This window comes from Numenius arquata, chromosome 8 (assembly GCF_964106895.1).
Source record: "Numenius arquata chromosome 8, bNumArq3.hap1.1, whole genome shotgun sequence".
NCBI classification, from domain to species: domain Eukaryota; kingdom Metazoa; phylum Chordata; class Aves; order Charadriiformes; family Scolopacidae; genus Numenius; species Numenius arquata.
Genome location: NC_133583.1, coordinates 6097047 through 6124699, shown reverse-complemented (window position 1 = coordinate 6124699; position 27653 = coordinate 6097047). Strand labels below are relative to the sequence as shown.

At 40.1% G+C, this 27653-nt stretch overlaps 1 protein-coding gene across 1 annotated transcript in view; it reads right to left on the bottom strand.

Annotated features, from left to right (window-relative positions):
* TAFA4 (TAFA chemokine like family member 4) overlaps positions 1-27653 on the bottom strand; it is a 50429-nt gene that overhangs the window by 7897 nt on the left and 14879 nt on the right. Inside the window, exon 3 of the mRNA XM_074152069.1 lies at positions 1249-1404. Coding sequence (XP_074008170.1) covers positions 1249-1404 — 156 coding nt within the window. The remainder of the gene's footprint in view (positions 1-1248; positions 1405-27653) is intronic.

Sequence of the window (27653 nt, the reverse complement as noted above, 5' to 3'; positions counted from 1 at the left end):
ATGAAAAGACTAATAATCTAAAAAGAAAAGATCTTCTTTCTTAAATAAGAGATTCTCAAAACAGACCATAAGTTTAAAAAACTCAGATGTCACATGTATGTCAAGTTTTCTGTTTAAAACTATATATCTCTGAATGTTAGATTAAAAAGTGGATTTTGAAGCTCTTGTTTCATGTTTAACTTGTAATGGTTGCAATTTTGTGTGAAAACGAATTAAAACAGAAGGGTCTTGCCTATGAATTAGTGAAATGGTGCATCTGGTAACTTCTAGACTTCTAAAAAAAATAATAATAATTTAAAAATATGTCTTGGAGTAACTGTTTACTAAGTTAACAACAAGAGCAGCAACCTCTGCAGGGAACACACTATGGGTAACCTACAATTTCTGAACTCTGGTAAGCCAGAGAGGAAAGTGGTGGTGGTGAGGTGCAGAGTGAACCTCTGGGACGCAAGTTTTACGTAGCCTCAGAATGCCTTGTCAACATTACAATCAAGGTGAGATTTTAGCTTTGATTTATAGAATCAATTTAATTTCAAGTGTGTTATACTGCTAAAAGCGTTAAGAATGGCAACGTTGAGCTCTGTGAGGACCTCAACATCTACACCCAGGAAGGTGATGGACTAAGGCAACTGTACCCCATTTTTCCTTCAAGAGGTAGGTGTCCCAGCTCAGCCACTGCCCCTGTGCAGCAGGACGCTTGCTCTGCTCTCCAAACTCTTGTGTATTTGGGGTTACAACACACGAAACCGAGTAGACATGGGGCATGATTATAGCACTGATGTTTGGCATAAGAGACTATTAGGCACATAAAATGGTGAAACAACCATCTAGAGACCAGGTCTCAAAATCACGTCCCAGCACTATCTGCATGCCCAGTCTTAGGGCTGCATTTATTACCCTGGGACTTTTTATTGAAGCTGCTAAGTCTAAAGACAACTGGAAGGGTTAAATTCGTAAGCTTGAATTTCTTGGCTTATGCTGTTTTCAGACTAGTTTTAAAGGAGAATTCTGGTGTGAAAAAATTAAAAAGTTTTATTGGCACAGACATGAAATGGACGAGTACATATATTAAGAGGATTAATTACACCCAGATTTATGCACAGACTCATTATCATCAATGCACAGAGATGTTTCCAAAATTAACAAAAGGAAGGATTATGCTTTTGAGGCAGCGGGAAGTCAAACAATCAAGGAGACTAAACTTTCAAACAATCTTAATGAACCATGAGTGAGCAGGAGACTGCTTACCTTCCACGCACGAGGGCTGAGCCCTTGTCGTACCAGCCACCTGCCCTGGGAAGCAGGAGCACTTGACTGTTTGCGATCGTTCTTCAATCCGGTTCTTATTGCAGCAACGATGCACTGCCACAACTTCACATGTCCCTTGCTTGACTTGGTGCTGGCCTAATAATCGCAGAGATAAGCGATGGAGAGCAAAACAAAACATCAGTACATAAAGAAGAAGGCAGCTTGTAGAATCCTACAAGATACTAAAATGCAAAGGCCAGTTTAAATCCCAAGAAGGCAAAGAGGCAAAGCATCATGTAGGATCTGGCCTATTCCCCAAGTTTATCCTATTCTTATTAATAAAGATTAGGTCATCATAACAAGTCAATTTTTCAATCTATCTTCCCTGGCCCTTACAAAGCCATAGGGAGAAAAAGAGATTGGAGTAGTCAATTAGATGGAGTAGACAAGAAGATATGGGGAGAGCACACTCCTCCTTCCTTTGGCTTCCTGTCTTGCATTAGGTTTTATATTTCATTCTTTCCCTTCATAAATGGACACAATGGACAGGGTAATATTTAATGGAACTTAACCTTAAATCGCAGGGAAACTTTCTGCATAACAACATGCAATCAGTTCTTGCTATGCCTGTCATTGCAGGTAGGCTAAGAACAGGCTAAGATGAGAAGCTGTCATAGATAGCCAAGTTTTGTCAAAAAATAAAACAAAACAAGACAAACACCAAAAAAACCCCCATACAAACCTCAGATTTCTCAAGTTCCCTCCCAGCCCATTTCGAAGAAACCTGTGATAAATATTCTATGCTATTGCTTTCCTCCCAAGGGCCTTTCCTCACTGTTCACTATCCCCTATTTCTCTGAGTTTATTTTTGCTTCCTCTCCCTTCCTTGCTCCTGCTTTTACATCTCAGCTCCACCGCTCCTTGCACTTAACCATTTTGTCCACTGCCAAACTCACCCTCTGCCCTGCCTAAAACCCCTTCTCACAGACCCTCTCTTCTCTTTGCATAAGTCATTTCCACATCCTCAATTTCCTGAACAGCCTTCAAGTGTTTCATCTTGCATTTGTCTCGTCTTATTTAGAGCCTTCTTAGATGGCTCTTATCTGTGTTTGTAAAGCACCTTGTAAATTAGCAGCACTACAGAACAGGGTGCGGTTTTTAATAAGTGAGCTAGACAGAGAGACAATGCTGAGAATAATAAAAATATTCACCATCAAAGCAGTACAGGCTCCTTATACGAGAAGAGGCTACGGTACGGATATAGGTGTAGATGTGGGTAATATCAAAGGTACAGCAGACTAAAGAAAGGAAGGTGAAAGGGAAAGGACCCAGAAAGGGACAATCTTTCAAGTGGCAAGTCCAGAGGATTGTCCTGTTTCCTACTCACTCCACCCTTGCCATGTCTTGGGTTGTTTTGTTGTTGATTTTTTTTTATAGAGTCTGTTACCAGCTAATACCAGACACAGGATTTTGAGATCGAGAACACCCTGGTCTGATGCAATATGGTGAGGCTTACATCCTCGTAGATAAAATCTTATTGAATAATTAAGGTCACTGTACTTTTGGGGCAGAAATTTTATGGGTTGATTAAGTGGAAAATCTTAACCTTCAAAAGAGTTGGCAATGCAATTTAGGTTTTGGGGATGGGTGGGGGATTTCCGAAAAAAAATGAGAGTATTCAAATATATACATATATAACTTTTTAAAAGGTTGACTTGTCAATGTTCCTTTCCTGTGTGTGTTTTGGTTTCACAATTATTTCAAGCACAGCTGAAGGACTTTTGTTGGCAAATTTGTATTCACAACCTCAATGGACAAGAAACTATGTACATGCAATCCTGGAAAGGAAATTTAGTCTTCTATTTGTGCACTGAACATGTAAAAAGAAATTAAATATGTGGAGGTGGGTTTTGGTTTTTTTTCTGAGGAAAAAGCCACATTGTACTTTTAAGCAAAATATGCTACAGCAGAAAAATGTAAAATGTTTCTTTTTCACAGAAAGTTGGAAAAATGTTGAAGACAGCATAAAAGTATCTTACATAGCTACTGTAATAAGTTTATTGGCAGAGTATGAATTTTCATGCAAGTACCTAATACCCATATCATAATAAACATGAAAAAAAAAAAGGGGGGGGAAAAAAAAGCTACCAGCTTGTAGGAGAGTAGTTTCTCTGTAAGCCAATATGGAAAACACATACATAAATAAACAAATACACACAGCCACTCCATTCCAAAGAATTGCTCTTTGGACAAAACACCTCACGTGACAGTGTCTGGAGGTAATAAGCAGATGTTCAGGGGTTCTGACAGAAAAGATTTTGTCAATTTAAGAGAGTTTATTTATTTATTTATTAGATCTACAGCCTGAGTCAAAACCCTTTGGACTAAATGGGAAAATTCCACTGGTTTCCTACAGTGCTTACAGAGGTGATCCTGCATTCACTGGAGTCAACAAAAAAATTTCTGTTGCCTTCAGGAGAGCAAGATCACAGCCTGGATTGTCTCTTGAGAAAGAGATATTATAAAGGAGGGAAGAAAAAGCAAAGATTTGGAACTGCTCAGGCCACATATTTGAGTTTGCTATGTATCTCATCCAAAAGACCAAGTGGCTAGGTCTTCTTTTTAATTAAAGTCATTATTCACCAGACATCAGATGCCAAGATAAAAGTAGGAGGCATTTTTTCAGAAGGTACATCATAAGGATGGACTAGATCCAGCTCCAATGATCAATATGTAGCTGAAAGAATGTCTATTTTCAAGCTCAAATCCTGCTTCCGTTAGGTGAACAGTCCTGTTAAGTCAATACCAAAATAAATCAAACAGGTTGGCCCTGAGCATACAGCCCAAAAAACCTGGGGCATGCTTTCAATTATCTTGTTTGAATTTTAAAGCAGTGACGCTGCTCCCCTGAAGTGCCAGGAGTCAACAGGCGCACAGTTGTTTGCAGAAGGCAAAATTAAGTTACCACATAAATGCATCCTTTGGTTCTACTGTTTTACTATGCACTTATTCACACTTCGCAATTACACAAGCAGGTAAAAGAAGGTGTCCCCTATTGGTCTGCTGGCAGGGGTAGGATGCTCAGGTTTGAAAACACTGCTGCCATGCAAGGGAAGACAGCCCTCTCCTCCCTTGTCTCCAGTTCACAGCTCTTATGGAGTTTAACAGTGAACGGTACTAAAACGCCAAAGACATCTGCATGCATCATTTGCGTTAATTGGATTGCCCCTGTAATAGTCTTTCCCCTCCTACATATGCATATCTATACTTCTTCCTGCTTGTTCACACAAATCTTAACACTTCTTAACACTTCTTATTCTGTTGAACACCACACGCATTTCTTCTTAATATTCGGACACATCTGTGACCAGGTGCTGAACAAATGCTAAGTGTTAACACGCCATCTTTCTGTCCTGGCTAGAGAACCTAGAGAACAAGCACTCAGTTTGCAGAGTGCCTTTCAGATTTAAGAAAACTCACAGAACATCTTAAAAACTCACTATCAACTCAGTCCATTTCTGCCTAGATCTACTGAAACCTGTTGTATCCACATTCAGGTGCCCAAAGGCAGCAAAAAAGAAAGAATGTAAAAATACTCTCCTTCAGGTTTTAATCTCCATCTTGCACTAGATAAACCATCATCTTGGGTTTAAAGTACATTTAAGGTACAGCTGAAAGCATAATGACAGAAAAACTCACTAACAGCCTTAAAACATTTCATAACCAATGGATTCTCAGGAAGCCAAGGCATTAGAGGACTGAAGAATTTTTGAAGTGTGAAGATCACAGTAAGTGAATTCTATGCCAGACACATCAGGAAAGCCATTTCAGGCAGAACTGCAATGAGAGATAGGGAGAAAGCCAGGCTCTGGAGAGCAAAGCCCCTTTGGGCTCACTTATAAAGAGCCCATAAATTTATAGCTCTTCACCTGTAAGCCTATTCAGATCTGCAACCTAAGGGCTGTCAATATTTGCAGTTGAAATTCAGTTACATCTTCACATTTAAATAAGAAAACTCTCCAAGGAGAAATACATTTTATCAGCAACAGTACCAGAGAAAGGTTCCTGTCATAGAACACCTTCTGCATACCAAAGAGGGGATGTCTACCAGCCAGGCACTGTGGAGGACAGAGGATGAACGTCAAAAACTACAGGGCTCTGGGTTACCTCTGATAAGGAGTTTGGCACATGTGTTGCTCTCCACATCCTAATTTCTTTACAGCTTAGTTCCCTAGAAATACCAACTCCATTCACACTCACTAAGGACACTTTCCCTGTCTCTCCATACAGGGCTCGCTAACAGAAGCAACGTCCAGGACACTCTCTGCCATGATTTGTGTTGCCTTTTGTAACAACCTACAAATAACAACAGCAATCAGGTGCCCACATCCAGAATGTCTCCTAATGACCTCATGGACTGAACACAAAAAGGCTCTGTGACCATTGCTTGGTTATCTGTGGGCTTTACAGCCCAGAAGATGGTACGTTGTGTAGAGCTGCTAGGCAGCCTTCAGAGTTTTCGGAGAAGGCAGTCATCATCTCTGAACAAGAAAGTACAAACTAGGAAGTTATTAGACTTGCACATTACAAGCCAACACAAATGTTGTGAGTAGAGTTGACAGAATAATCACCATTGAACTGTTTATTCTCAGTTTAATACATTTTTTCAACTAACTTATTTGACAAGACCTTATTTTCACTTTCTTCATAGAAGTCAGGGGCCACATATGCAATTAATGCTTCTAAAACTCTTTGAAACCCTCAAATGAAAAGAGCGAAATACAATTATTGTTAATAAAATATCAAACATCGCAGTGATGTACTTCAAAACTATGAGAAAAATATCAAAGAAAGAGAAAGGCTTTCAGAAGGTTGCTAGCCAATTCTGTCCACATCCGTTTCATCTTTGTGACTAATTCTGATCACTCACAAGGAGTACTCTTTCAGTGCAATATACATGCAGGCAACATATCTTTATCAAAAACCCCAAATAACCTCGTCTTTTTCTAATTTCTTAGCTAAGAAACATATGGAAGATACACATCTAAAGGGAGTTTTTATCTGTTTCGTAAGCTGCCCTCTTTGATGAGGAAAGCAACTAGTACTGTGGAGAACAGCACATCTGGACAGTAGAACAGTATGACCCTAGCTCAGCACATTCTTCAGCAAGCCTCAAAACCAGCAAGCTTGGTCTGCGCAAAGTCAACTGCATCATTTATTTAAAGGAAAAGAGGATGCCTGTCAATAGGGAGATGAATGGTGATGGAACCTAATATTGCAGACAATGGTAAGAGAAACGAGTTTACAAGTCAGCACTGATGCTGGTTGGAAGAGGAAAGCAGTCTAAGAAGCTTGGTGCCAGTCCATCTTCTCTTCCTCCTTCATCTCTATCACAGTTTAGGCCAGATTGGTCAATGACAGGATGACAGATGTTCTCCCCCACCTCTCACTCCAAGGAGGGGAAGGAGAAAGACAAAGAGACTTACGAAGTTTAGAAAAACCTAAACTACTTTAATGAGATATTAGTAATAAAATAAAATGAAAATAATTAAATAGATACAATGTATATATAAAACTGTATCAAGTTCCCAGGAAGATGTAACTTGCAGGCACCGGGGAAGTTCCAGGCTGGACTCAGCAACAGATGGGAACTGGACCCTAGATAGCAGACACAGCCCCTTCTCAGATATCTGTCATTGAAGAAGACGGCTGACCCCTCAATGCCTCAGCTTTTATACCGAGTATGACAGTCGGGATGGAATACCCCATTGGTCAAGTTTGGGTCACTTGACCTGTCCATGCAGTAAACAACCTGGTCAGCTGACTCCGGCTGCCATGGCAACAAGGATAAGAAAGAGTCTGCTTCACTGACCAGAAAGTTGCCTCTGCTCCACCCCAAACCAGGACAATCTCATGCTGGCTTTTTCTTACAAATATATGAACACACAGAAGCACACACCAACAGGCAAATATTCTTAGAAAAATACATATATTAAAGGAAATAACATTTTCTATTTTTCACATTTTTCTAAGCAAACATATGTATGAGAACCTCTCCATCTCATGGGGTGCTTTCGGCAGGCGGAAAAGGGTAAAGGGGTGTTTCTAAACCTCTTCTAAGGGGAGAAGCAAAAAGTTGCTTGGAAGGTAAAATTAGCACATCATCTTCTAGGCTGAGAATTTCAGCAGAGTTTTTCTCTCCTACCATTCCATCAGCCACTGGATTCTTTTCATAATAATTTCACATTCATGTCACAAGGTCCTGACTTAGATGCTCTCCATCTCTTAGATGATTTTGTATCTCTCTAGATATACAATATATATGTACTTTCTAATAAATTGTCTCTGCATATACAATTCAGTTTCACTTGTAAAGTTTTATCTTTTCACTTGTTGGCAGCAACAGAGTGTTCAGAGATAGTCTAGAAGCACCACCAAAGGCCAGTTCAACTGCTCTACAGATAAATGGACAAGAAATAGCTTCCCATAATAATATGCCCATGATAATGGGCAAAGTAAGATGTAGAACACACACAAAGGGAGCAAGGAATCCAGTTTGCTATCCATTACTCTCACATTCCTCAAATTCATAGCAGCATTGTGATTACTAGAGCTAGAATCTGTAACAAAGCAAGTAAGCAAAGATACAATGATCTCTCAGATGAAGGAATTGAGGTTGATGCTCACCCAATGTGTAGGTTTCCAACCAAAAAGTTTCTCACAGCCCATAAAGTTACAGCCTTCGTCCCAATCAAGACACTTGCGCTTCATTGATTGTGGACGTCAGTAGTACAGCATGTGGAAAATCACAGTCAGCATTTTAATTGGATAACCATGGAACCAGCACTGAACCACTTTAACTTCTTTTGGGTAAGAAGTGATACCCAAAGAAACAAAAACTCTCAAAACAAGCAACCAATTTGAAAGGAACCCTAGGGGTACGGGAGATCTAGATGTGTATTTGAAAACAAGGTGAGTGACCACAAACCCTGATAATGAGACACAAAAAGTTAATGAAATCAAAAGCATAACCTTTCAGTGCAGGTGGAGGAACATGCTGACACAGCTGGAGAGAATCATGTAATACAGTGAATTCTTTGGCGAGTGTCAGAGGTCACATCCATATGGAGATTAAAGTCCCCTGGAATAAGTAGCATAGGTGACCTTAGATCAGACACAAGCACTGAGACTTCTCCAAGGAACGAAGCATTAAATCTGAGTGGTCGATAAATCAAAACAGCTGAGACCAAAGTAGGTGCTGTAAGTGGGGGAGGGAGGAGGGGAGAGTTGCTGCAAATGAAAGGAAAGGTGGATGAAGAGTGACCTGGAAGCAAAAACAAATTAAAACATGAGCCTCTCTACCTGCTGGGGTGCTACGCTGAAGTTAATCAATAAGGACTGCCTTTCAGCCAGGCAGTAATATTCATCCTGGTTCAAGCACACATATCATTTGTACAAATGAAATCTAAGAGCATAAAACTTCATAAAGTACCTTGGAGTAAAGTGGTGCTATTCATTTCCTGCAGGGAAACTTTCTACTGTATGACTATTTTAGGTGAGGCAGAGAAGAAAATATAAGGGAAAGATTTGGTTTTCCATCATATCTTGTAGCAAATGAGCAACATTGTGCTCTGTAATATAGAAGTATTTCCCACATGTCCTATTAGCATTCCCTCCCACTATTACATGCGGACGACTCTTTTTCTCTCATTTGTTCCTTCCTTCACAAATTTATCATGAGAGAAAGGGAAAAAGAATGAAACTAGTTCCCTAGAGAGATTTCTGCTTGCCTCGAGAAAGCAGGTTGTTGTGGTTTAACCCCAGCCAGCAGCTAGAACCACACAGCCACTCACTCACTCCCCCCAGCTGCGATGGAGGAGAGAATCAGAACAGTGAAAGTGAAAAAAAATTCATGGGTTGAGATAAAGACAGTTTAATAGGTACAGCAAAAGCTGTGCACAGAAGCAAAGCAAAGCAAGAAATTTATTCACTGCTTCCCATGGACAGGCAGGTGTTCAGCTATCTCCAGGAGAGCAGGGCTCCATCACACATAAGAGTTATTTGGGAGGAAAAATGTTGTAACTCCGAATGTCCCCCCCTTTTTTCTTCTTCCCCCAACTTTATATACTGGGCAGGATGGCATGGAGTATTTCTTTGATCAGTTGGGGTCAGCTGTCCTGGCTGTGTCCCCTCCCAACTTCTTGTGCCCTCTCAGCCTGGTCCCTGGCAGGGCGGTGTGAGGAGCAGAAAAGGCCTTGACTACACAGCAACAACCAAAACCACCAGTGTGCTATCACACTATTCCCATCCCAAATCCAAAACATAGCACTATACCAGCTGCTAGCAAAAAAGTTAACTCCATCCCAGCTGAAATCATGACATAGGTATGCACACATCCATATAGGCCAGGCTTGCGGTTATTCACCAGTTTGTAAGCAAAAATTGAATTTTCTGCCCCAATTGTGAGGACTGAGGGTCTCTAAAAACAGGGTCACCCTTGCCACTGGAAAGCAAAAGTACCTGGGACCACAAACTGGGAAGGACTATCCCATCCATACCCGTAACTAGCTCTTCATTGATGGCAGAAGCCATCCTAAGATGTCACCACTTCAGCCGTAGCAGGCATCAGGTCCCCGGTGAGCTCGCTGTCCCCAACAGCCTGCAGCCATTTGCAGCTGCTCACCATACCCAAACTCAGCACTGAACTTGTACAGTTTATTACTTCACACATCTGCCATGCCAGAAGTGCCTTTAATATTATCCTAAACTTTAAGAAATTCAAAAAAGAAAGAAAAACTCGTGCCCTTCTGAGCATTCCTCTACCATCTGAAATTACCATTTTGGACTTAGCTGCATAAAATAAATGTTTGTAAGATACTAAATACCAGAGGTATTTTTAACCCAATTCAAGGTCATTCACCAGACAAGAATGATATTTGTTTAGAGAATATGAAACAGCAATTGTCAGCTAAGTCATTAGGCTCTGCAGATTAAGCAAAAGGCAGTTGCCAGAAAACAAAGTAGATGTTTGGGAAGGAAGCATCTTCCTCATTTCAAGTGAAAATTAAATCTTTATTCTCATGTCCATGTATAATGGGTAAAACTGAGGAGGGCAACCAAGGGAACTTGGATTCTGCCCCCTTTCAGTGCTGAAAACAACTCAAATTTACAAGGTACAAAGAACTGCTTCTCTGGTTTTTATTTTTTAAATGCAAAGAAGCGTTTCCCTCCTTTAATGGAATTACTTTTATGGGACTGTAAAGTAATAGGACTCTGCCTGAATTTGGCAGTTAGAGGTAGGCAAATGAATAAGTGTTCATTAGTTAACCCTCATTTGAGAATCTGCTTAAGAAAGATCCAGACATAACTGTTGTCATTAAATGGTGTAGTTCACGACAGTTTTTCTGGTTGTCCTGTCTGACAGTCTTAATTTAAAAGACTGACTTTGGCAGTGAATTTCTCTTTCCATTAACTGCTCTGTATTTATTAAAATCATGCAGCAGTATTTGTTGCTACTAGAAGAATTGTCTTTTGCAAAAAACAGGACCAGTGGATAAGACTGCAAATATGAATGATACATTTCATTGCTGAAGTGAGATGAAATTTTCATGCGATAGGCAAATCAGGCAAATGAAATTTTGAGAAACGTTACAAGCAATCAGATCGGTTAATGCACTGGGCACCAGGCCATCAGCTCCTCAGCTGGTCTTTAATCCCTGGAAAAGCCCCTATGTCTTGATCACCACTGATTAATTATTTTCAGTTTGCCTCATTTTATATCAGGTTTTATATAGCTGTAATGGTTATCTTGGGTTTATTCTGATGGAATGGACAAGGAAAGCATCGCAGCAGTCCAAGTATAAGATCCAGCTGCCAGTTAAGCAATAACAGGTCATAAAACTAAATTGCACAAATGCATTTTTAATTCTGAGTGGCAGGAGAACTTTTAAATGGTTCCAGCATGTGCGTTCTGTATCCAACCTGGCTGAACAGCTAATTGAACTTAAGCTATTTTAACTATTATATCCATAAGTGCAAATCATAAGTGAGGTTTCCAGAATGCCAACAGACTATTCTTTCTTCAGTATTATTGAATGACATTTTTTTTTTCTTACATGGAAAAAAATAATCCTGTAGAGTGCCCACTGGTTTATGCTACACTGTAACAGTGAAAGAGACAACAATAAAATATAGTCACAAGCAAATAAAATGAGAATCAGAACCTGATCACAATTTCCCATAGGCACACATTATAGCTCATGACCCTGACTTATACAGCTAGCAATAAAATAATAATTAAAAAGAAGGTCAGAATTCAGAAGTTGTGAGGGTCTGTACATTTCCTCTTTCATACTGATGACTCTTGTTCAAAGCTTCACCATTAATACTTTTTTTCTTTCTTTTCAAGGTTCTGTAGACCTCTTGAGCCTCTCAACTTTCACTCTTTAATCTTCTTTACCTAAGAATAAAGGTGCAAACCTAAAATTTTGACGTGTCAGTTGCAGGCTGTGGTCCAAGCAACTCCCAGAGAAGCGCAGTTCAGAGAGCCATATCTGGAGATCTGTACTCAATAACTTGGTGCACACACAAATGGGTTCTGCCACAATACACATCCTATGCTGATATTTCACCTTATTTCCTCCATACTATTTGTATATTATTAAACCTGTGATCTTATGCAGAAAAAGGCCTTTTTGCAGTCAGTATACTGCTTGTTCTACCCAAATTTGTTTTTTTTTCATTTGGCAACTAGCAACAATAAATATATTTCACCCAGGCTTACAGTGTGAGTTGCTATGAAAAAGCTGTATGAATCAGTAAAAATAGAGTGTCAACAGACCCTTCTCAGAAATGGAAGAACTAGAGGTGAAGACATTCTTTTCCTGTTCCACAGATCCCCTTCATAGCATCCGAGAACCCAACCCTTCTTCCATTCGTATAGAAATGGACAGTCCTTGACAATGATTAAGTAGATTATCCATTTTAATTAAGCCATTCAGCTGAAAGTGAAAAATTAAAATATGTCTTTAAAATGGTTCAGCAGCTACTGTATCCTGTACAACAGGAACAAACTGGAGAATATCAAAAGTCTCCCTCCACACCATGTCTTAGCTTTGACAGAAAGAGACTACAGCTTTGGGAGAAAGTCCAATAGTTTAATCCCTGAATCATATTCAAGCCTCACTGTCACCACTCAAAGGATAAAGAATGTTCTTGATTCTTGCAGATTATTGTATTTGGAAGGGCTTCTTCTACCATGAGATAGAAATTCACTCCCTGATAAATGAGCGCATTTATTTTCTAATGTAGCAGCAGAAATAATAACAGTTGCCTACACCTGTATGTAGCAAGAGAGTCACTGGCTTAGTCCCAGGACACTTGATAAAGCATATTTGGATTGGAGGCTCAAAGAGGGTAGAACTGAAGGGGAAGTCTCAAATTCCCAAGGGCCCAGTTAATATCCCAAGGATATCAAGTTCTTATCTTGGCAATGAAATCTATTTGAAATCAATGGAAACAAGGTGCTTAAATAGCAGGAAGACATCTGCATATCTTTCTAGAACTTGGCCAAAAAAGAACCGCCAGGTCAGCCAGAAAAAGGGACATACTTCATTCACTACAGAAGAGAGATTGCCCTTTTTAGCAGGAACACTTGTCACAACTGGGCAAGTTGCAGAAACAAGGTAGTGAAACTGTCTTTCTAAAGTATCCCAGCTAGCTTCTCAGATTTGACAAACTTTTATTCTTAGCAGAAAACAACAGGCTTCTTCACCTGGTGAATTTTCCCTTGGCCCTAATGAGACTATCAGCAAACGCAGAGATGAATTAGAATAGTCATTAAGGAGGCAGAGCATAAAAAATGAGCCACAGGAAAGGTCAGAGCAACGAGGGTGAATGAAGAAGAGCACGTGCCCTGTCACAACCACTGCAGATGTGAAGGAAACAACCAGCGGAGAGAAGCAGATGTTCCTGTTAAAGCTGTGCAAATTTGACGGCTGCTTTCAAGGATAATGGAGCAGCCATAGGTGGCAGGAGAGGGCATGCCATTAACTTACACAAGGCTGGTTAGACTCCCCCAAGAGCCATTGACTTTAACAGCAATGCTCCACCGTCTCCCCTGTCTGACTAAGATTAAAGGTGACCTGCTACAGTTGTCATTAGTTCCACTATCTTTCCACAAAGATGGTACTCTAATTAAAACGGCTGGGTTTTTCCTCTTGCAGGGTGCACATTACAAAGCGGAAACTTTTAAAATGTTTCTTCTGATCATATTTAAAAAAAAAAAAAAAAGAAGTCAACTCAACAGTAACACTGCTTATTTTTCCTACCTTTAAAAACTGTGTTGACTTAAACTCATTAGAAAACAGCTTCTGCTCGTGTGGTTGGCTTTTCTCGATCTTAAAAGACGCATTGCCTCGCTGGCCAGGTAAATTGTCAGATGGTAACTAACTTTGAAAGCCTGTGGACATCATCAGATATAGTGTCCTTCTGGTACTTCCTTTAACTCAATGCCCCACGAGGGACTGCGTGGGAAGGACCGACAGGCATTGCTTGTGATAGCTGTTCTATGGAGCAGTAGCAGCTTCAAAAAGGCAGATTCCTTTGCAAGACCCCTTGCCTGAAGTTCCTGGGAACCCAAGAAAAGGTCAGTTTAATCTGTGGCGAATCACAACAGCAGAAGTCAGCAACAACTGCATTAGTACCACTGTCATTAATGACCTGTGAAGTCCTTCATCAGCTATACCACACACTTGTACGCTGGCTGAATAGGCCAGGGAAAGAGACTTCTCTTCCGCTCACACCTGTTCAACTCCTGCTATTTTCAGAGCCTCCTAGGACACCGTGTGTGGTTGGAGTGCCTCCCTTGCACTGGTCTTCAGCCAGCCTCCCCTTTAAACACAAACTATTCTACTACCTCCCTTTGCTGACTTCCCACTGGTGCCCACACCAGAGGACTCAGATGTCTGATAGCACCATTGATGCTCAGGCTGGTACTTCTCAGCAGCAGCGAAACTGGCCAGAATCACCTTAATCTTACCCAGTTGGCTCAGTACAAGAAAACAGCAGAAATTCTATCTCCTATCTAGATAAGAAGGAAGGAGAAAACGGCAGGAGAAAACATCAGTTTTTCTTAGGTGGATCTGTACTTCCTAACAGCCCTGAGATTTCCAACTAATTTCACACTAACCAGCCATCTAATGGCACTTCCAAACACTACCCAGCAGAAATGGGAGAGAAACAATGACCTTGAGGTGAAAGGCTCTGTATCTCGTTACTACTCCATTGAGGAGTGACGTGACATGGGTGTTTTCATGTGATTGCATCTTGTAATTATTTACAAGTGCCTCTTTCGAGCACAAGAAATTCCAAGACTTTCTTTATAGTGACTGTACACCTATTTGAGATTAAGCAATATAATTAACGTATTGGTTTCTGCACTACCACTTCCATGAAGAGAACTCAATTGCCTGCACACTCACAGTCCTGTTTAGTCTAGTTTAATCCTTCCTTGGCAAACAGAACATTTAAGGAAAATTATTCACAGACCTGGATTGCCAGCCATAACTTATTTAATGAAATAGTCTGAATTTTGTAATGTAAAAACACCTACATTTCTGTGTTAATAAAAATCTGACTTCTGCTTTAAAAATATTACAAAATTTTATCATCAGGCAAAAGGCATGGCATTATTCAGCATGAAAATGCTGACAAAGAAATGGATTTTCAAAAATCTGTTTTGTCATTTTGTATATGATTTATTACCTGGAAGCTTCCTGTTAAAATATTTCTAACCAAGTCATTTACTTTTACTTATGCATTACATATGAAATAAGAGAAAATTTTAATTGAGGTTTCCAACAAATTGCTTCTAAGAATGTAAAAATGGTAGTACAGAAGTTAAGGCAAAATTTCCTTTTATTTTTGGGCAAAGGTTAAGGGATAGGCAAAAGAGGAGGAATATTTAAGAGATTATACAATGAGTATAAAATAGTTATTGGGTTTAAAATAAGTAAATGCAGCAAAAGTTAGATTTTGCTGTAAATCACTAAGTGTGATAAGGAAGGATGCATCTAGGATGAATATTTTTTATTCATTCTGAAATAGGTGGCAGACAGCCTGAGGTTATTATAAATATGTGCATTTTGGAAGTGGCCTTAGCTGAGAAGGTACCCTCTTCAACAACATAACCCCAGAAGAGTTCACTTACAAACAAGGAAGCAGGTTTTCCACCATCAAGTTCCAAGCATCTTGTGCTCTGAGAAGCTGAAAAATAATCATCTCTCTTTAATCACAATAACTCCAAACTACACAGCAAGCTAGACCAGGGAGCTGGCAGTCACCACATTCAGAATTTGATCTGGCCATGTATAGAGTATCCCTAATGCCAAGTTACACAAAGTGTTGGTTTACAAGGCTCAGCACCAGAGAGACTTAGACCTTCAGATATGGCCTTTAAAAACATCTGACACTTCACTTCAAATATCCTACTTTTACTGAAGGAAATTTGCCATGCAAGTTCACTAAGAAAGCCGGGAGGCACCAGAATATACATCAATTCCTAGCACTTACAGTTCCACATGGGGTGGCTAAATGACACATTTCAGCGTCACCTTTTCCTCAGGGACTGTTCTAACTCTAACACATCCTAGTGACAAGACCTGAACAACAGAACCATCACAATGTCGTAGGCAAATGCAATTCCCCAAGTACCATGACAACTCGAAGAAAGATAGCATCCATGAGAGAGTCCGTGAGCCGTGTTCTGCATTGCTTGTGGATGGGACACTCGAAGACAAGCGTGATAGTTCTCACAAGGACTTCTCTGCTGCCTCTCCATAGGGCCCACTCAGATCACAGCTCACTGTGTTTTGATGGTCCCAGACAGCAGATTATTCCCAGAAGAAAAACATGGAGAAGCTTTCAAGTATGGCTTCCAAACTGACCACAACAGTTTGGCACCTGAAGGACTGAATCACTGTATTTAGTATAAATTTCACTCCTTTCCAGAGCTTTAGGTATAAGTACCTTAAATATCAATAGTAAAAATCTCAGACCACCAACGCCCTCTTGTTAGCTACAAAGGCTGCCCTTTTTTCCTCCTCTTGAAATCTATTCAAACTGGGAGCTGGGGTGGATTCGTTTCCAAGGTGCCCTGGCTTCAACATTCATTCTTTAACACAGGCAAGGCATTGAGAGCACTGAATGGCCACCTATAGGTATCTTTTACAATAAAATGAACAACGGGGTGTGTCAAAAGACGAACTCGGTTACCCTCCTACTGAGAGCTATTCCATTGTTCAGTTTGTACTCATTAAATTTTGCTAACTATTAGACATGAAATCAGACATGTTATTTGGCAACAAACTTGACAGCTACTTTCAATGGACTAGAAAAAACAGCATCGTTCATCTCCTGCAGGAACGTATTTTGCACTCTGAAATTAAAAGGTGCAGTCTTTTGAAAATCATAACTCGCTTTTCCTTTTTTTTATTTATTTTAAATCATTGACATTTTATCAGGAACTTCGGTAATATATTGTTATTTTTAAAAAAACACCGAAATTGGGTAAGAGAGGATAGACTTCTATTTCTTTTAATGTTTGTCAGTTTAAACCAGAGATTTATTTTTAAATTAACTTTTTACATGTCCGTCAAATTTCAGTAAAAACTCCAGTACAGAAGAGGAAAATTCTATTAATCTAGACCCCATAAAGCCTGAAAATACTACAGTGAAAAACCAGACGTATTTTTGCGTGAAGTATCTTGTCAAAATTGGGACTACTACCTTTAAAAGAATTTCTCACACATCCTTCCTAATATTAGCAAGAATAGTGTTGTGACTGATCATGATTCACTGCTTAGAGAAGAGGTAAGTTTCAGATGAGAGGTGGATGGCAATTACCGGGATGAATAGATCCTGTATTAGAGATTCAACATGCTGCCAGTCCACCATAATAGCTTTTGAGTATTTTTAAGCATTTGGATAGAGGTGGATTATTAGATGGTTTATGTTTCAAGGCATGCAGACATATATGGAGGCTTGCTGTTAGGAGTAGAAAACATCTTTGTTTGCAGGATTCTGTAAATGGCTTGCTCAGACACCTTCACGCTACAAGCTGATGCTTTCACTGAAGCTGAACAGGGACTCTTTCTCTCAGCTGCCACCTCAGACCATAGAACACCAAAAAGTGCTGAATTAAAGTCTTTAAAGAAAAGGCTGTAGCAAGGAAATACCAGTTTCCAGTTACAGGCAGAGAGAAAACATAGTCTAGCTTCTTTTAGTAAGCAATCTGTCCTTGGGTGTAAAAGTAAATACAACGTGCCTTATGTCTTATCTTCACCAGTTCTGAACCAAGACAGGCAATTAGGCAAAATGAGAATGGACTCAGTGAAACAATTTGTTGTTTGTTTTCTCTACAGTATCATCTAATAGAGACTCCACAGAAACAAAACCCTTCCTGGAGGTCTTTGCTTTGCTCATAACTCATTACCCTAGAGACAAAAGATATCACTGATGCTATTTTAATCCACTAAGCTGCCTTTGCTCAGCTCTATGGCAAGTCTTATAAAACTCTGCCATGTACAAAGCAAAAACTTCTCTCTCCTGGCAAGAAGACCTTGAACTTGAAGGTTTGAATCTATAGCAAGTCAGACTACGGCAAAATGACTAGTCGTAATAGTAGTGCAGGATAATGCCTTGTATTTTGAAATTTTAGGTTTTACTGTACTGTATTAGTGCACATCCAGCAGCCCTTGTCACCAGTAATTACTATCCCACAGCAACTACACAAAAATACTCGCCAATTAACTAATTTCATTTTGACAGTTTTGGAAACAGAAGAGGAGAAATATTGATGTCTTCAAACCACAGTCAGCAGCTGACACGCACTTTCTTTCTATCGAAGGAGCTGCTGTCAAATGAATTGCTTAAAAAGGTATTTGAGGTGTTTCTACAGAATACAGCAAGGATGCATTGCAGAGCCTTCTGCAAGTATTAATTCCTGGGGTGCTATTAAGATTGGTACAAATGAAAAATACTCCTTGATGGCAAGAAATGACAACTTGAGAAAAGTGCTATTTATAGATGGCCAGTATTTTAAGGCTAAAAGAATTTTGAGAACAGCAATTGCCTCTAAAAAATAAAGCAAATCTTGACTTTTTCAGCACTACGCACTAAATATTTAATAAGGGATCCTGGAGCTCAGAAAGGTTTAAGACACTGTGTTAGGATATTGAACTAATAAGCTCCTCCAGTAAGCCTCTAAATACATATAGTTAAACACTACCTAGTTTATTTTAATTATTTAACACAGAGACTGAAGGAGGTTAATGTGACCCAGCGGACTTGTTTATGTTGAAAACTATTGCCTCTCCTTACTCAAAAATCTGCATGCTGAGCTGCATCATAGCACAGAGTTACAAGGGAGCAATAAGGAGTAGAGGTTTACAGCTGCTTGCTAACCTCCAAATGATAGCATTTATACCAGGGCAGTGACTGCATGAAGGCACAGGTAATAAAAAAAGTCAGGCCCATTGACTTTGTTGACATCACTGGAAAAACTAATACATTTAAGTTAGGTGCATAGTTGATGCACCCTTGATGATGGAGGATTTTCCTAGTTTCCAAAATTTAGTTTTAGAAATATAGAAATCCCCATCATTTACCATTAGTTCACAAATCGTAACTGCCTCTTGTCCTTCTCTCTCCTCAGACCATGGATGACATGTCACTTTGATCTTCAGCCTTGTCTTCCAGCTAAGACAGTGGAGAAAACAGCCTTCTCTAAACCACTGAGAACAATGAAAAAACCCAAACCTTTCACTTCAAAAAAACCCAAAGGACAGTTATTAGGGGGAAAAAAAAGAAAACCACTTTTGCAATCTTCCACATCCGATCAAAAGAGAGAGAAATGAGCGCAAGGTAACCATTCATGGGCCCACCAGGGAAGAGGGAATAATCCAGTTTTAAACAATACCAGCTGAGGCCCTGCGTATTCACCTGGACATCTCTTCCTTAAAAATACTAAAGGCTAGTCTTGCATAAGTAGAGAAGGGTTTGAGTTTAATTTTTAGCTGGGTACTTGGTTGATCAAAAGAAATCTTGTTCAGAAACACTTGTTTTCATTTGTCCTCAGGAATGCAAGCACAAGATGAAGTTTATGTTCCTTCTCATATATGGAATGCAAACCCTAAGTCTCATGCGCAGCATGATGTGCCAACAAAAAAACGTGGTTAGTTCTGCAACATCTCCATTTCAGGGCAATGTTCAGTCATCATTTTGATTCTACAAACTACTATTTATACAACAAAGGTGGTTAAAGACTAAGGAAAAAGACACTGAGAGCAGAAGTCACGGGACTCTCAGAGGATCAGTTGGCAAAAGAAAGGCTTTGGAGTTCACTTCGTCAGATGCATTCAGAAGGGAACAAATAATGGAAATTTTGCATATGCACCTCCTAGAAACAAAGAATCTGCTGTGCTAGAGCAATCCTAGCAGTAGATCCGTGCACGAAGGCAGCTTTGTGCCTCCCTACCATTGAAAATCTACTGACTTAAAACTGCAGAATCCTGCCCGAAGGCACGATAAATACTGTTATTTCAGCTTCTCAAGAGACCAGTACTGGGGCGTTGACCCTTTGCCATTCAGTCTCTCTCACCATCACCTTCTTTGCAGTTATAAACAAGAATGACGGTGACTGTGCTCTGCCTGAAGAGAAAGGTGTGGCCTTTTTAAACACTTTCTGAGATCCAGGTGCCTAAATTCCACAGCTGTTCTATTTCTAGCATTTCAATAAGTTGTGTTTTGGGGCTTTGCCTTCTCGAAAAGCAAAACTTCATGAAAATTACTGATCTCACAGTAAAAACAACCTGATTTTCAAACAAAGCTGAGGTAAAATGTTTCCAAAACCTCCAAGTAAGATCAACATCATCTTCAATCACCTAAAATCTCAGCACTGGGGAAACCAGTGGGGCAGAAAGAAAGAGGGAAGCTCATCTGTACAAAAAGAACGTTTAAAAATAATTAGTGATTCAAACGTTTTATCTGAGAATGAACCCAGGAGGTACCAGAGTCTTTTTTACCCCCAGTCCTGAATAAAAATAGCACACTTAAGTCTTAATTTTGTTGGCTTATTTTCCCTTTTCTGCAGAATTTTCATTACTGCTTTCCTTTAAAGCTCTCCCAAGACTCAGTTATGTGCCCAGAGAGATTTTAAAGGAAAAGAGCTTACTTGCCTGGCATCGCTTTCCAGCCTCTCTTAGCTCTAATTACAAGGTAAAGATTAAAAAGACAAATGAGTTTTATCATTGCATCTTTGGCCTTTTGGAAAGGAAAAAACAAAACAAAACAAAAATCAGTGGAGCTTCCAACCTCAGGTAAAATATTGAAGTCAGCAGCTTGTCCTGGAAAGCGGGTGGAAAGAAAAGATGAAATCCAATTTATAAAAAAAAATTCACTACAAAGCTCACATGCCTTGGGGCAGTCTTGCTTGAGTACAAAGTTGTGCGGCATGCAGGTGACATAATTAGGTCACCGGGGGCAAGGCTTCTTAGAACTATTACATAAAGAAATCCATAAAATTTCTCATATTAGACTTCCTCCAGGTTTCAAGGATGTTCAAAACAGAGACCCTGCAAGCAACCTGGAGTATGTCCTTCCTGGCAACATAGAGCATTGCAGTTATATGATCTGGCTGACTAAATAGGTACTTCCCATCGTTATTCCGTTCTCAGCTTGCAATTATTTATGGGATCCTGCTAAATACATTGTAGAACTTTGGCACTGAACACGGAACAACATTAAAGAGATGCAATAGGCAAGCTGCCATTGGTGTTTCCCTGTCATTTCAAGATGAAGAGTGACATCGCTTATATAATAAAAGTGGCTAATAAGAGTCAGACTTCACAGACAGGATATTCAGAAGTGTCTAAAATGTGACCCAGGAGCATTTAAAATGATGACCTTTCCCGCTCAGCATTTATTGCTACTAACTCAAATGGATGATATCTAATAATCAAAATCTAATGGAAGAGAAACCAAGTGTGAGTTGGACACTTATATGTGGGAATGGCAATGGTTGTGGTGGGAGGGACGGCCCCCAGTGCTAGGATCACAGTCCACACTGACACAACAGCTACAGCTCACAGCCACAAGCAGCTGCCCACGTATGCATTTATTGGATTTCTCAAGCTAGTGCAATACCTGCTCCTTTTTCTCTGTCACCACAGGCCAGATGGAATTGCCCCACAGACAGTCTTACGTCTGGCCCATTACACAGCGGCAATGCCATGGAAACCAGCATTCAAATCATCACCATCTTCTCCCATGAGCAAGAAACCAATTTTTCTGACAATAAACAAGCCGAGTCCCATTTCAGAGGCCAACATTGCTTCTTGAAGTGACTGTAAGAAATAATCTCTCATGGATTGTGCTGTTCCATTAAGTGGCATCCATGACAACATGTCTCTTTTCTGTCCCCAGCCCACATCACTGCCATGACTTCCGTCCTCATCCACCTCACAGAGCTCAGGCATCTTCTGTGCCCCTTAACTACAACAAGGCAAGCACTGGTTCCAGCGTAGAGGTGTATTAGTCAGCAAGCTGCCAGGACACACAGGACAGGTAACCCTCACAATTACACTGTAGCTTTTGCTTAGGGGGGGCAATAACATACCTCACTGTTGGTTTTCTTCAGATTCCTAGAAACCCTGCCAAGCTTAAGATTTTCATTTGGTTGGATTTGGCCCAGCAGTTTCAAAAATTTATCAGGGAGTCAGTGACAGTTAGAGGGACTGCAAAATTATGTATGTCTTGCTCCTTCAGGAACTTTTAGTCATTCAGTGTTAAGAGGTGTTTGAAATGCAAGACGTACACATGGTTCCCATTTTGGAAAGCACTGTGAATGAAATCGTCTCACTAAACACAGTAAGACTCACCCATCTCTTGTTCTCTGCAACAGTCCCAGTTCCATTTACTCGAAGCATTTCATAATTAATTCAGAACATGCTGGTCTATTGGACTGACAAGTATCACAATACACAAGAGCAAACCGAAATGGAACAGACTAACTAAAGAGAAGGAAGAAACAACTTGCTCAGGACAAAAACAAAATTGTTCTTGCCACCTGTAGCTAATCCCAATACTTGGAACAAGACACCAACATAGGGATCTACTTAACAGCAGCCTTTTTACACAACTATTACAACTACATAAATTGTTCCTTGATTATATTGTATCATTTCCTAATGAATCTACAGGAGATAATCCCAGTACACATTTATGCTGTGCCCTTAAAACTCCCAAATTCCCCTTAAACTCCCCAATTTCATATGGATTATTTCACGTATCTGCCAGCTAGAGATGTTCTGTCCTCTCCATGGATCTTCCATCATCTCTCACCTGGGGCGCACACAGCACCACTCCCAACGGGTCAATCACAGAGCTAGATTAATAACGCTAACCAGTTACCTTCTTCGAATGACGCGATTAACCCTAGTTAAGAAATCTCTTTATTTCCAAAAAAATCCTTCTTCAAAGTGATTTTTCCTTTAGGCTTTTAAGCCAGCCAGGTGAATTCAACAGCTGGGACAGTCCCATAAATCGAACAGCCCAATTTCCATAGTGCAGCATCAGATAATACATTCAGCCAGTGCACATGGCTTGCATTGATAAGTCTCAAACAGGTTTGTGTCACTATATCTGCAAGCAAGTTCAGAAGAAGGTGAAAAAGTTGCCAAAATCTTGTTTCATTCCAAGATTGAGGGCTGTAATAGAGGTCAAGCCCGTACCAGCTCCAAGCTTGCATTTTTCCCCACATAATAATTTTCTTTACTTCATTATCTCCTCATTCTTGTCTAGCACCATCACTAGGACCTGTGGCTGGGATTACGCCGTCTTCTACGTATCCAAAAGGAACTACTGTGGAATTACTGTTAACAATCCAGTCACTGGGTGTCACTGCACTGGCATTTATAGACCCTGATGCTCCGGGGAAATAGTCTGTGTTTTGGTCTCTTATTTCCTACTTGCAACAAACAGCACTGTCTATATTCTATGCACTTAATACCATATTCATGCCCTTGTAAATACAAGTATTTCGTCTTAAACTTAGAACCACTTCCAAAGAAAGCAGGTGTGATATTTTATAAAATATATCAACTCTCAATATTTAGTTGCAAGAGGCCAAAAGTCAAAAAATAAAAAAGCTCTTGTTCCATTGATTGAAGTTCAGTCTCTATTTAGATACCAAAAATGTCACTATCATTAGAATGTTAATATTTGTGGGAGTTTCTCACACTGCAGAGAGCGCCTTAACTGTACGAATCTCTTTTCTCTTACTGTACAGACTTGGCACACAAATAGCTGAAAAATACAGACTGACACTGGGGTGAACTGTCCACACTTTCATCCCAGTGGATTGTTAGCCTCGGAGGTGAGCTGGATCCCATTTAAATGCTGGAACACATATAAAGTATTGTAGGTCTGAGCACTCAGCATAAAATCATGACATTTAGTTAAGAAACATGTTATATTATAAAGGCACAAGATGTTGTTACATATTTTAAGTAACATAATTTACATTTTAAAGAGACTCAAAAATTCAGATACTGCTTCAAGTAACATGAGGAATGTGGGATTGATCAAGGTCAAATCTAATTACAAAGCCTGCTAAGATGAGGATCATTTTTTAAGCAGTGGGAAATTAAATTATTTGTCCACGCTATCTGGCAGTAAATACCTGCCTGTTTTAATTGCTGTTGATATAGCCTAATAAAAATTGGAAGGGAAACACTCATGCTCAGTTTCAGTTGCCTTTCCAGGTGAAGCTCTGCCTGATGTTGAACGAGCTGATCTGGTGATTGCTGCAGTGTGACCCACACTGGGTACAGGGGCACGTCACCTACTCACTGCCTGACTCAGCCCCACAGCTCTTTGAAGATCTGGTATGGCAATACGCGTTCTTGGACACTGCAAGAAGAAGAAACTGAAGACCAAGCTGTCCTTCTCCTGGATACACAAAAGCAAATAACAGAAGATTAAGCAGGGAGAAGGTCACACGAAAGCTGGGAGAGTATGTTCTAACTTGGACAGTCCCGCTCCTTACTCAGACAAAAAAGGGATGTGTTCTGCTGCTGCCATCCAGTGGGGAGGTTGAGTAGAAAACACTCGAGTAAAGATCGATGGTTAACAAGGGCTGAGTCTGAGTCACTGTCAGATTGATGCTTATTCTGCGCCTTGTTGTCAACGCCTTCGAAGACAAAAGTTTTCAGAGAAAGCAAAATAAAGCAGGTGCTGACTAAGAAACCGTTGGAACAGTCTGTTCCTCCTGTGCAAGGACAAAAGAGGCACGCTGCTGCTCCGGCTCATTCCTGGTGCTGCCTGTGAAATCACTCTACAGACTTGATCCGCTTCGATCCGGCAGCTGTTTTAAGATGCTGGAGCTGACAGAGGGGATGGTTACACAGAGCTTTGCAACATGCAGGATCTCATCTTATACCATCACAAATTCAAGTCTTCTAAATCTACAAATTTTGTTGCAGATGAAATGGAAGTTCAGCAACTACCTCACACACACACACATTTGAAAAATCCTACTGGCTGCTTATCTGCAGTGATAGGTATCTAAATATCTGGTTAAATCTGCCTTTAAAAGCCTGTATCTGCCTTGTTTCAATACTTGGGAGCTCAGAATATAGATGTGTAGAGCAAAATGAGACTCATACTCTGTTATCTACTTAGCATCTCCTCATAGATAACAGAGGGCCCCAGAATTGGTAAATGATAGCATAACATTTTCATTATCAACATCATTACTTGTGGATGATGAAGCAGAGGCAGTGACAACAATTTAAAGCCAACTCAAATTGTCAGGGTACAATCTACAGGGCAATTTATGAAGAAGATAAATTTCTAATGCTAATAGGACTTTACAGCAAGACATCAATAGGCAAGAGCTCCTCAAGTCAAGGAGAACAGGAGGGAAGCAGGGGGAAGTGGACAGACTTGGGACTAGGAGAGAGGAAAAGGCAAAGCTCTCCTCAGCAGTCAGCTGAACAATCAGCACGCTGCTTTGTGAGCCTGCGAGATGCTGCTGAGACTCTTTGTTTCTCTATGTCCGTATTCTTCATACCTTCATAATATTTCCTGTAAAATTACTACAAGTAACATGAAATTATCATTTCATCCACAGCACCAAATCCCACTACAGAGAGCTCTCCCAAACAGCAGTAGTGGTGTAGCAGTCAACAAAGAAGGGCATAATGCTTTCTTTTTGGTGCATGGGTGGCTCAATACTGGGAGGATTGTGGTTCAATAAACACCATCTACCAGTACTGACATTCAACTACACCATCAGCAGAATGCAGGAATCATAATTCACATTTCATCTGGTTTGACTACTGAGGACTTATCCGCATCAGCTTAACTCTTTGATTATCTTGGGATTTCTGTAGCAGTTGGATAGACTGGCACATGGTGTCCTCCTTGTACAGTTAACCTTCCTGAAAAGCAAGGATACAGAGAGAACTCCTCTACTCTCCAGCAAGTCCCAGGGGCAATAAAAAATATTCCACTGGAGTCACAGGCAAAACTTAGAGCTGCTCTGTGATTACTTGCTATGCATTGCACCAGGCACCAAGTCAGCTTTCTACAGAGAATCTGCAAATATATCTGCCCTTATTTTCTGCCATATGGTCAGTTCAGCTCTGTCTGAACAAGACACCAAACCCAGGACCATCTCAATGCTTAATTTCAGAAGGATTAATTTGAGATAGTTATGTTTCATCAGTAAACAGATATCCTTGATTTGCCTCTATACCAAAACACAAAAAGCTCATTTACCTTTTAAAAAAATTAACTGTAATGGTAAAGCCCTGGTAATTCACACACCCCTACAAACATTGCATAGACAAGACTTGCGTACCATGTAACATAAAGAATAATCTCAGCCTTTGCACATTTCTACCAGGTTACTGCTTAACCGTGTTTTAAACTAACACCTACTTGGATACAGGACAGCAGAATTAACTGAAAATGTACAATATATTATTTAATCTCTGATTCCAGTCAAGAGGGTATGTAATCATTAGTGCAGACCTATTTATCTCCCTTTCATTTCATCATCCAGTAATTTAAATGCGATTTTTGAATTTCAATTGGCTTATCAAGTGCTCAATGACATCATGAGATCCTGTCTCCGCTGAAAGTGATTTCTGCCTTTCTTCTTCCTTGAAAACTGTCATGTCCTGTTCACTCTATCAATCAGCCTGACATTATCTTCCTTTCACAGAGCAGATAGCCTAAGTCATCAGATTTATGCAAAAAATAACAAGTAGCTCTCATTGCCCCAGAGAGCACTTTGCAATTGTATGTTGTTCTTTATAGACACTCTCACTGAAGCACAGTGTTTATCCTTGTGTATTTCATACTGCCTTCTTTTTATAGCCATCAATTCTTTGCTTAATGCTTTATTTACAGCATGTTATAACATCAATGACCTTTTTAAAAAAAAAAAAAAATACTACTTATTGATTTTCAAACAGATACAGAAAAAAAGGTAAAGAGGAAATGGAAAGACAGGGGTATTTAAGAAATCCATAAACACAAAATGGAATTAAGATCTGAAATATATACTTATATGCTAGTGTAACTCATCTGTTAAAACACAGGCCTCTAAACACACCACAGCACCCAGATAACTCCAGTGACCAGCATCTTCCTTTCACGATTCTCACTCTGTGTGGTATCTCCAATATATATCAAAAGTACTTTTGCTTTCATTTAAGCCTTTAATCTCATTCTTCAACTAAGCAGTCACTCCAACTTTACAGGGAAAGGATGGTGTCTCACTAAAAACAGCTTATTGTTTTGTGGCAGCCAGAATGTTACACATCTTGGTTCTATCTTAGGATTTGATTTTATTTTTAAGGTTTCTACTACTGATGTTGGCCACATGGCAGTGAGGAATGGTACTGCCCTTGTCCCTGGAGAAGCTCAGAAGCCTGCACACCCTGAAGAGTGAAGCTATCAACCAGCCATCTCAATGGGGCAGTGCCAGAGTGCTGTTGGCACCTAAGATGGGTGGTGCCTGAGCCATCACAACTGCCTGAAGGACCATAGTCTGAAAGGCATTCCCTGACATTCTGGCTTTCTATGTAGTAAATGCACAGACCTAAGTGTCACAGTCACTGCATCTCTCACAGGGGATTTGAGCGGGGCACAACAATGCTTCCTCCTGCCACTCCTCCTCCTCAGTCAGCTGGCATTGTTTGTGATTTAGCAAGGAGCCGTCGTGACATTACCGCAAAGGTGGTCATACCCTTCTCGGCCAGAGGTCAGGACATACGGCCTCAGACTCTAGTTACTTTAGCATTACCTGACCTTCACACTGACTCCTGCATGAAATG